We start from the raw sequence: 12,153 nt of genomic DNA on the forward strand, positions 1-12,153 counted from the left end.
CACATAAGAGCGTCTTCTGTTAAACGAATCCAAACATCGCAAGCATCTGCAATTGAGCAGTTCTCTTTTTGAACTGAATCCAGAGCAATAGCAACAGGTTTTATCTGAAGCAGCAAGTGTTTAACTTCTTTGTGAATCATCTGATTATTTATAATCTGAACAATACCTTTGTCATGAATATCATCTTCATGTTCTTCTAGTATTTGTAAATAATATGGGCGATTCTTCGTAAACGACTCGAAGCAGTCCACCTGGCTGTTCCACCGTGTATTACAAGTTATATGTGGTTTCACAGCTTTTGGGTACTCCTTTAGCCAAGCTCCTTGCCTGTGATGGTTTCTGAAATATTTCTGGACTGAAACCACATGTTTAATGAGAGAATCTGGTGTGATATCCAGTCCAAGAAGATTTAAGTAATGAGCTGAACACCCATAAGTTGTAACAGATAGCATTTCTTCTTCAATAATTTCCCTCATTAACTCCATCTTGTGTTCATTATCAGTTACTAAAGATATTACTTTGCAGTCATATTTCGTTTCAAGCTCTATTATTGCTCATTTTTCGCTAAATCAGCGCAGTAGGTTGTTGCAGCAGGAGCTCTTTGAGAATAGCTTTATTCAGTTATATTAAGTGTAAAATGACAAGTTCCTGAATTTTAGAGTTTAATGAAATAAAAAAAATCTGTATTTATTTAAATATTTGATATATTACACTTAACATTGAATGCAAACAAAATAATTATAAACAAACTGTAAAATTTGTTACTTACCTTACAAGGCTAAAATTTCTAACACATAGCAATTTCAACTATGATACATTTTACTTTGCTTTGGAAATGTCAGTCTTGTTATTTAGCATATTTTTACATTAATTATTAAATAACTATTATATTAAGTTTTTGCAATAACGAAATGATGTTATATTTTTTATTTTACTTAATTGCCTGTCATTAAGTAATTACTAGAACTATTAAAAACATTTTCTAGTTTTTGCCAGTTTCTACCAGTTTCTGCCGGTTTTTACCGGTTACAACCAGTTTCTGCCACTGGGAGGGCAAAAACCAGTTTCTGCCGGCAAAAAGCCAACCCTGGCCGCTTGGCAGTTGAAATTCGAAAATTGAACAAAAAAGAAAAAAGATTTTTCATTACGAAGACATTAATTTTTGTAACTTTTTTAATTGATCACAGGGTGAAAAAAAAAGCCAATAAATATGTTCTTTAAACTAAAACACAAACGTGATTAAAAATACCTAGTATATCACCAAGGTTTTTTTTTTTTTTTTTGTAGACAAATGCCAAATTTTGAATGTAAGACATGTCCCATTTTAAAATATACACCTAACCATTATAATATGTTACATTTAGATTTCAGATAAATACAATTACAGGTAAGAGCCCTAAAAAAAATATTTCTTTGCATTGTTTTAATAACGAATATTTTATAAATAAAACACTGTTGGGGGGAAAAAAGCAGGGCTGTGGAGTCGGAGTCGGAGTCGAAGAGTCGGAGTCGGACTGATTTTGGCGTAAAGGAGTTGGAGTCGGAGTCGGTAGAAAATATGCCGACTCCGACTCCGACTCCGGTCTACTTTTTTTCTTTAATTTTCGCTGACTCTCCTGGCATTTTTTGAAAAACTGATTACCAGTTGATTCGATTACATGTATAAAAGCCTACTAATAAGAAAACAACTGTCATTAGTAACCAGCTGGCTTGATTGTTCATCGAATTTTCTGTAATAGCCACCTACGCTGTTCCCTAGTTTGCTTGTTTTTCAACATTCTTGAAATAATAGCAACTGTGAGCACGGTTTTCTTACCTAACATTTTATATTTTTTTAATCACTTTAAAACAACAATAATAAAAATTTTTAAAATCACTTTGAAACAACAATAATAACATTTTTTTTACTTCGACCTCAGTTATAAAATTGTAAAAGGAATGTACCCCTTGAGCAAGTTGGAGCCCGTAGTTCGAGAGGTATCTTACGGTGTTCTGTAATTCAACTTAGTGTTGGCGTGCAAAGGCACAAATCTAAAAGACATGATAAAATATATCTGTCTTTTCAATTTAAGGACAACATCTACAAGCTTGATTCTCAACAAAAGTATGAAATAGAACAAATATCTTGGTTACAACACTCAAATAATTGCAGTTAATCTTAAAATCTTCATTTCAAGATTAATTCTAAAGCAGCCAGTAAAATTAAAATTAAAAATTGAGGGAATAATTATAGGAAAAAGAAAAGCTATTTGTACAAAGCTGTATATTGCCGCATTTTCTGTAAAATTTTCTCCAAGCGTACATGTACCCCATATTTTCCCTCAATACAAGTATAGTGCCTTATTTTCGGTGAAATTTTATAGATGAAATATAATTTCAAATTTATTGGGGATTTTTTTTTTCAGAATTAAAGTATGTGTATTGTTTTTATAAACTCTGAAATATACTTGAGGTGTCACCCACCAGATGGATCTCGGCCGGAGCGGACCGCCCTCGCTCAATAAAGGTTTTTTGACTTAGCAAAAAAAGCGTTTTTGAAAATCACACGATTTGATCAACATCTATTCGTTAAACATTAATGGGGAGCAAGTTAAACCTTTTCAATTTTTTTTAACAATAGGATGATTATGTGATTTCAATTTTAAAATCGTAATTATTGGAACAATTTGATTTTCAAATTCAATTTCTGACGTTGTATGCTTCTTAATTTTACAAAAAAAATACAGCGCTTAAATTTCATCAGAAACAAATTAATATTTCAATCTCTGTATAGAGGTTTTCCTCCCTTCTTATGAGGGGGATAGGGGTTGAATTGAAAAATAAATAAATAAAAAAGCCGGAGTCGGAGTCGGAGTTGGAGTCGGAGTCGGGTGTTTCGAAACCCCGGGGTCGGAGTCGGCTATTTTCCTTCCGACTCCGCAGCCCTGGAAAAAAGAAAGAGAGAGAGAGACATATATTTGCAGATTCAAACAGAAAATCTTTGGGTAAATTTAAATTAAACAGAGAACTTTAATTTCATATTGAAAGTATTCATGTTTTCTCATGACTGAATCTTGGCTAAAATGAAGCCATGTTCTCCATGTCATCTCCACAGACTTAACTAGCTGATTCTGTTACTGTTTTAACATATCGCTCTGTTGCTTAAGTATGACATGGAAAGTTAGGAATGGAAATATTAAGACTACATTCCTGCTCCGATGTTGAATTTAAAATTTCAGAATCTGCAATGTTTTTCGTAATAGGTGGCTCATATTTTTCAATTTCTTGCTAATTAACAACGTTTGTGTAGTCATTTGCATCAAAGTTGAGAATAAGATTAACAAATTTTCTCCTAGACTGTAAGAATTTTGTTAGTTCCAGGGTTCGTACGGGTCATGGAAAGTCATGGAAAAAGAATAAGCAAATTTCAGACCTGGAAAAGTCATGGAAAATTGAAATTTTCATTCAAAGTCATGAAAATTTATTTAAAGTCATGGAAAAATATCCTGGGCAAAAAGAAAGTAACAGTAGATAAAACAGCATTAGAAATCTTGAGTGATTCAACAGTATTGCACATAAAAGCTATTAAAGCTGAAAATTTAAACGATTCCAAAAATAAATCTGAGTTTTTTAAATCTCATTGCATCCACTTCTATAGCAGCCGCACATCTTTTTTTTTTTGTTTTCGCAATAAGATTTTACTGCTTGGACATCACTCATTTTGAATTTACCATTATTTTCAACACTTCATATATTTTATGTTCTGTATTAACGATCTTGCACGGTCTTGATTTTGCCGCGCCCACTCAAAAAACACAAGCCAATTGCATCCAAGTTCCTTTCCATCACTCGTAGAAACTTTATTATTAAATTTTTGCTTGTTTATCTCAATTTGTCGAAGGTTTTAGAAAATTAAGATCTTAATTCAGGCGACAGAACACAGAAATAGGGGACCTGAACACTCGAAAAAAGAGTAGTGCCCAACAACTAAACTAATTCATGTGTCCCCCTGCTATGCTCAATGTCGGGAATCAAACACTATGTTCTGAAAATTCTGAATCTCTTAATTTATATGCATTTGAAAATGCGCAAATTAGTAAACAAGTACAAGAATCAGAAGATCTATTCACTACTAAATGTTTTTTTTTTTAAATATAAATATCTGGTTTAAAAACATTAATTTACTAAAGAATGTGACTTTATACTTTAAAGCACCAAAATACTGTCAAGTTATGTAGATAATTAAATACACTATTAACACTAAAAGGCAACTTTTGAAGCTAATTTATTGAAACTTAGTAATGACTCATTCAACCTTTTTCCCATTTATTATCATTCTGCCCGTTAATTAAAAAAAACAATATTAGACATTCAAGCATCGTTGCATTCCATTCACTGTCTTTTTGCTTTACTTAAATTTATAAGATGAAGACAAACAAGAATAGTTTAATTTTTTAGGTGTACACTCACACATATTTTTTCAATCATAAGTAAGTGCTTCGATGAGGTAGTGGCATTCAGGTAGCAGTTTTGCTAATTCTCATTTCCAAAAAAAAAACAAAAAAACAGGTGAGTTTGATATTAAATAGTACTATTCTCTTCATGTAACAAGGTCATGAAAATTTTTATGAAGTCATGAAAAAGTTTAGAAAAGTCATGGAATTTTTTCATCCAAATAGAGTATGAACCCTGTAGTTCTCTTGCTTCCATTATTCTTCCTAGAGCCAGTTGCCGTACGTGATATCTTTCATCTCCAAACATTGCTAGTAAAATATTTTCTTGCTGTGTGAAGAAGCTGTTCTTTTGTTTGACTGGATCAATAACATTTTTCAAATCTTAAGTATCTCGATCAATTAATAGTATCCCACATCTCACTTGTAGCTAGAAACTCATGTAACACCTCAGTTTACGTCAAAATAACTATGTGCTGTTTACTTAAATTTGAGATTTTAAAATTACTGACAGCGTTCCAACATACTCCATGGTCCAATGAGCCCCATTTCCTACTATTGTTTGATCACGGATTATATGGAATTGGCAGTCCTGTTTAGACGAGTCTATCTTAATGAGGGAGAAAAGTAAAATTTTGGTACTCTCATTTGAATGTGACCCTGCTTAATTCAGAGGGTTGCATACATCTGCAAAAACTGGCATCTCTGAAAATTAATCAAATGCGTCCATTTCCGCCAGTGAACCAGATGCTTGCCTTCCCATACAATTCGTGGTCAAATAGTATGTCCTTCAAGGAAGATGTGTAGGGAATCAGAGTAAAACTTTTCTTGAGTAGCCATCCTTTATTTACTGAAATTTTTTTTAAAAATGTTTGATCACTTGTAGCTTTACCTGTCTTAACTTAATTCAAAATTATTTTCCATACTTAAATGAAAAAAAGAGGCAATTCCCTGAATAAAGAAATAATTCTTTTGTTTTTTTGAATGATTTTCATATTTTAAAACTGAAAATTTTGCTTTTCATTTCAGCTCTTCATGGGCATTTGGATATTGTGAAACTCATTACTTCTAACTCTGACTGTGATAACGATGTGCAAGATTGCTGTGGCACTACACCACTAATGGATGCTGGATCTGCAAATCATTTGTTAGTTGTCCAGTTCTTAATAGAACAGAAAGTAAATATATCTGCTTTATAACTTTTAAAGAATGCACACACAAATATATACACTCACTGCCAAAAGTTAAGCACAGAGAGGTAAAATGCCAAAAAATTGATATGTTCTGCTTTCATAGACAATAATCGCGGCAGAGAAGTAGCAAATATGTTTATGCAATGAATAAAACAATGAATTACATACAGAAATGAAAACAATAACAAATGTCCATAAATTATAAAATGACATCATATTGGAGTCATTTACAAAATAGTGTTTAAATTCAAACAAACAACAAAAACTGGCACTAATAGGTCATTTGAGCACCCTTCATTGTATACACTGTTTACAGCATGTAACCATGCTTTTTATGAGGTGATCGACCACCACAGGATCAAGAAATCACCATTCCTCCTGTAGAGCAGTTTCCAATTCTGAGAGTGGCTGAGGGTGGGAAACCTGTACACACAGCATGGCCGAATGCATCCCAATAGTCCAGGCTAGTAGGCCGCATACCTCTTTTTGGAACATAGCTGGAGAGCTGTTGAGAATTTTTCCTGCGTGTAGTAGCCTGTTTGTTAACCTTGGCACAATTTATAGGTTATTTTGTTTATTCCATTATTTCGTTAATTTGAAAGACTTGGATTCCCTTTTAGCCCGGATTAATAAGGTATTACTCTTACTAGAAAGATATATTTATAAATTGGATACGCGAATAAAACCAGCATGCATATACAATAATGGAGCAATTTGTTTGCTGAAACAAAGATCAATTGACAAAAGAAAAATGATAGTCTGAAGACTTTGCATATATTGTGTTTTCATTTTCTATGAAAAGTAATTTCTTAATTGTTGCAACCATTATCGCTATCACTATTTTCAGTTGATGGTTTCGAAGAATTAATGCAGTCAAATTCTTCAGCGGAATAAAATTCAGGACATGGCATAGAGAATTTTCCGCCTGAGCACAGTATACTTCTACATCCAGTATGGCACCTGATTTCATTAAGATGAGCTTGAGCATTTCCTTGGGAGCTGACAGTTGTCATGGAGGACTTTCGCTGTCTGCAATAAACTTTCAATTTTTCAAGCCCTCGTTAGGAGGGTTGAGAGCCAGTGCGAAATGTGAACCAGCTGATTTCTACAAAATTGTTTGGTAATGTGCAAGTAGGTCGTGAGGATAAAAACCAGCTTCAGTAGATAGTAAGCTGTTAAGTTTTGGACATAAATGCGTCTTTCCGATCATCATCCTTTCGTAATACGCCACAAATTTTCTGGACGCAGCTCATCCTGCTAGTGGCCATATAAACTGTGAATAAATTTTGATGCTGGATGTGAAATCTATTGTTGCCATTGGAACATCTAGATGAATTATGTCTTCATACAAACTTAGCTTTTTTAGGAGAATGACAGTTGACTTTCCAATAGAATAAAGAAATGACACTGTATCATAATCAGTTAAAGCATGTTATGCTAAGTGGTTTGAAATTTTTTTCTTGTTTCTTTATAACCTCATTATTGCTAATGATACGTCGACCCTGTGAGTATATACTGAGTGTGGTCAACTCAGTTCCCTAATGAATTGCACAAGTTCTTATATAAGGACGATGAGCTAAGATGCAAAAAACGTCTGTGTCATCAGAAATTACACTCAGATGTGACTTTCCTTTTTATTATTCGCGAATCATGAACTGCATTAATCACATACTTTCTTGATGAGAAATGGGAGTCTGCTTACAGTCCAACCCTAATTTCAATTGAAAAAAATGTGTACCAATAACAATTATACATTGGCTTGGAGGAACATTCATTAAACTCTGTCTGGTCTGCTCACTTAATCTTAAATTACTTGCATCTTATTTGCTGCTACTTTAAGTCTGATATCTCTTTTAGCAAAATGATAATTCTTCGTTCATTTGAAAATCACAACAGAAACATTTTTTCGTGTGAATTGGTGCATCTGTCAAACTCAAAGTGTGCCCATGGAATAATTAGTATGCGTTGGCTTAATGTGGTTTTCTACAGCATCAATATAATCACTCACCACTGCTGGTGTTGCAGTATGATTTCTGAGTGATTCCTACCGCCTACCTGTAATCTACTTTCAGTTTTGACTTCAATGCAGATTTATTTGTATATCTCTTATTTCCATCATCATCAAATCAAATAAAGCAGTAGAATGAGGAGCCAGTTAATGGCGAACTACACTGCTTGACAATTGCTAAGGAACAATTACGTTTTTTGGAATAGTTAAGAATAGGTAATGATTAAAGAAACAGAACGAAGTATATAGTTAGTAGTGAGGATGTGCCTTTATTATAAGTACAAAATAATACAGATATTACTGCATCAATGAAGTAAGAACTTAAAAATAAAAAAATAATCCTGCTTAGATAGTTTTCAAACAACCACAAAAAAATGGCCTAGGTCAGAATGATGGAGACATGAGTACCTTAATATGATGTGTGATTACCAGGGACACTAATGCACATTTTACGTACGTTTTCCATACTCCCCACTAATTATTGAGGAGTGCTTGGGGGATGTTTTCAAACTCCTCTCTAAAGGCGGATTTGAGTTCTTGTACTGTTCTGGGAGGGACGGTTCATCGCACAACACGTCTGCCAAGATCCTCCCAGGCAAACTTAATTGGATTTAAGTCGGGAAAGTAAGCAGACCACTGCATACAGAGAATGTTTTCACTTTCCAGTCTGTCTGACACTTCAATGCTCCTGTGTGGTCATGTATCGTCGTCCGTAAAGAGAAAGTATGAACCTACAGCCCTCCTAAAAAGACAAACATGGTACAGTATAACTTTTCTGCAATACATTTGCGATGTAACACTTTTTTGTTCAAAAATGTGAAGCGGTGTTCTGCCATTGTGCATGATGCCTGCCCACACCATCACGTCTGGGCCCATACCGATCACGTTAACAAACAAATTTTTGCGCGTAACGTGTTCCACGCTCTCTGCACAGTAATTGGTAACCAGAATCACATGTCACGCTGAAACGAGATTCATCAGAGAACATCACTCTAGACCAGTTTTGACGATCCTAACCAACATGTTCCTTACGCCAGCATAATCTCTCTCGATGAAGGTGTGGTTGAACTTGGATGCAACGTACGGGCTTCCGTGCATACAAACCAACATTATTTACTCGCCATGAGATGGTTCTTGCAGAAACATGCGTACCGGTAGTGGTTGTAAGATTTGCAGCTATCTGTCCAGGAAAGAAATTTGTGTTCCTTTTTTCCACGAGGGCCCTATAGCGATCCTCTGAAGGTGTGGTGTTCCTACCACGAACCCCCAGCATGCTTTTGCAAAACATTTCCACCTTCAATGGCCTTCTTTAACCGGGAGATGGCACTTTTTGATACATCCACTGCAGCAGCCACAGTGCTGACACTTTGACCTGCTTCCAGTCATCCAACTACTCGTCCACGATCATAGGTACTCACATGATGTCTTGCTGACATTTTACTCTTAATTATTTCAAGAACCAAGCAGAATTTCAGAGAAAAACCTTTTTTTTAATCTAACATCTAGCACTATTTTCATTAAAAACCAAACAGCATGAATTTTCGTACGAATCTTGAGCATGTATGCACCGACTTTTATACAGATAACGAGTCTTGATCTACCACGCCATCTGAACTTGAATCTACTTCCATTGGCCAGCTGGTTGAGGCACAAATTTGCATAAATCACTTGTTCCTTAGCAATTGTCAAGCAGTGTAGTTTCTGTGAGGAGACTGTTTCCCTTGATGATGCCACTAATTCTTTTATTTTAGCATATATAAATCCTGTATCCAGCAAATGATATGAGTCGCCAACTTTAATTTTCTTTTGGTTCATTTCTAAACACATTTCTAAACACTTGCTCATGTTTAGAAATGTGTTGAGTTTCATCAACCATTACGGAGAACCAGTAAGATTCCTTTTTCATGAACATTCATGAATTGCGATTTACGTAAATTGAATTTGCTCATTTTTAATCAGTCGTCTCAAAAAAATTGGGAGTGCGACCGCCCCTCTTGACCCCCCTATTTGCCGCCCCTGCTTGCAAAAAATATCTCTCCATAGTTGAAAGCATTCTTGCAAAACAGATTAGAGCATTTAAAAGCAGTAACAACCCTCATATTTTTTGAAGAATGGGAAGTAGCGAATGACCTATTACTGCCAATAAATCAATGCATCTGTCCTTTAAAAATGAAGGTTAAGGTACACTTTCCTTAGAATTTTGATCCTGACGAACTAAAAATTGCCCTGCATCTAAGACCTGCTGCGCAGTGTGAAGGGCATCTCTTCAACCAGAGTCGGCCATCTCCTGACAGCGAAGTCACAATGCTGCGTTGGCATCGGTTTGTAAACCTTTTGGTAATTAATTCAAAATTTTACAGAAACCCTTGTTCTCGGAACTTTTTCTGTTGAAATAAAACTGAAATATATGTTTTCTTGTACATTAGCTTCCTGACCAGTTTGAAAATTTTCTTGAATTGTAAGTTTGTTTGAAAATTGGAATTTGAGCCAGCTTTCCTTTTTCTTTTTTAAAATACTAATTTTTAATTTGAAATTCTGAATTTTAATTTGATTGATATCGTGTGTTGCTGAGAACTGTTTTAATATCTTTACACCAGAAGTTTAAATTAATATCAGGTCCACGCTAAACATGTACTACTGTGCGCAATGCAACAAAAACGTAAACTCGGGAAAGCAACCGCTGATTTGACAAAATTATTGGCAAAAAGGAAATTACTTAAAAAACCCAGAGAAGAAACTCTCTTCAAAAATGTCACAAGATTGCTAAAAATTCCGTTAGGGGAAAAAAAACTCCGCCAAACAAGTGTATTTTAATTTAATTTGGCGATTATTTTTAAAATTTGGCTAACTTACTGGCTAACTATTTAAAATCTCCTCCTGAATATTATTAATGCTTTTACCTTTTTTGTGCAAACCTACGTAACCTCTGGGGATATTAATTTCGTTGTTTAATTTATTGAATAACTTGTAAACATTTTTGATAACTTGTGCATTTAAAAAGCTGTAACAAGTATGAGTGTTTTGTCATATGTTTGAAAATAAAGTCATTTTCTGCAGTCAATCTTTTATTTCCATTTACAAAATGTGAAAGAATGTTTATTTTTATATAATTGAATGAATGCTTTCTAAAATGCATAGCTTCAAAAGACGGATGGGAAGCCCTGTTTTTTGTGAGTGATAATCGTTCACAAATTTTCCTGCAGAGGCATAAAAGGAGAAGAGTTTCCAGTAAATGCCCGATTCTGCAGACACAAAATCATCGCAATATGACCCATCTGCATTTACATGCATCCAATTATGTTTTGGGTACTTAGTTCTAATGGTTTCAATATCAAGGCATTTCCAGACTTATAATGGAGTTCATTGGCAGATGTATTCCTTGTATTTGATCAACTAAGCCCCAATCTTTTCTAATATTCCCAACTTTTTGTATGAAACCATGTTGGGTCTTAAGGTTTCTAGTCACACCTTGATAATTAGCAATAAAGAGATCTCCAGTGCAGAGTTGCTTTTCGAATAGTGAGATAGCCCTTTCTTCAATACTTGTGCTTATGGGCATGTTTTTTTTTTAATAGCTACATAACTTCAGTGACATGTCAAAAGCGTAGAACATTTTGCTATCTAAAACATTACCCAGGGTACACCGTGAGGTTATCATATATGCATAAGTTTGTTTACCTCATGGATTCATGATATGATTGTTCTATGATTAATTATTAATTTGAAAAAAAAAACACTAAAGATTTGTGAGAATATTTATGTATTGTAATCTCATTTTAAACCTCATTGATACATACTATTTTTTTCTGTTAAACAGGCCAGTATTTTGAAAGTAGATGCTCTAGGGAGAAATGTCCTTCACCTTGCTGCTCAATCTGCAAGCTTAAGTTGCATTCAATATCTGATTTCACAGTGTGGCTTAAATGTTAATCAACAAAATTCAGATGGTTTGACTCCTCTCCATTTTGCTGCGAAGGTGTGTAGTGTAATTTGTTTTGGGGTATATTATTGAATATAACACTAAAGTTTCTTTTTGGAAGATTCCTTTGCTTTTTTTTTTTTTTTGTATCAATAGATGCTCTAGGGAGAAATGTCCTTCACCTTGCTGCTCAATCTGCAAGCTTAAGTTGCATTCAATATCTGATTTCACAGTGTGACTTAAATGTTAATCAACAAAATTCAGATGGTTTGATTCCTCTCCATTTTGCTGCGAAGGTGTGTAGTGTAATTTGTTTTGGGGTATATTATTGAATATAACATTAAAGTTTCTTTTTGGAAGATTCCTTTGCTTTTTTTTTTTTTTTTTGTATCAATATTTTTTTTCTATTTAAGCATAATTAGAGGTATGGGGTGGAGGAAATTATTAAATGCTAGAGCCCGTCTTTACCTTGTTCGAATTAAAAAGCGATCTATATTTAAAAATGCAAATATATCAAATGCAAAGGTGACACCTCTCATAATTTTCTCTGAACCTTTGTGACCTTTTAGGATTCTACCTATGCCTTCTATAGCCGAACAGTGG

General features: G+C 34.3%; 1 protein-coding gene across 3 annotated transcripts in view; it reads left to right on the forward strand.

Annotated features, from left to right (window-relative positions):
- Nucleotides 1-12,153, forward strand: part of LOC129224384 (ankyrin repeat domain-containing protein 16-like) — a 60,510-nt gene that overhangs the window by 18,164 nt on the left and 30,193 nt on the right. For all 3 annotated transcript variants that reach the window (XR_008580686.1, XM_054858826.1, XM_054858827.1), the window contains exons 5-6: nt 5,460-5,608; nt 11,449-11,607. Coding sequence is in view for 2 of the 3 variants with exons in the window: in XM_054858826.1 (XP_054714801.1) it covers nt 5,460-5,608; nt 11,449-11,607 (308 nt within the window). In the remaining variant the exon portion in view is untranslated. The remainder of the gene's footprint in view (nt 1-5,459; nt 5,609-11,448; nt 11,608-12,153) is intronic.

Source organism: Uloborus diversus, chromosome 6 (assembly GCF_026930045.1).
Source record: "Uloborus diversus isolate 005 chromosome 6, Udiv.v.3.1, whole genome shotgun sequence".
Classification (NCBI taxonomy): Eukaryota; Metazoa; Arthropoda; class Arachnida; order Araneae; family Uloboridae; genus Uloborus; species Uloborus diversus.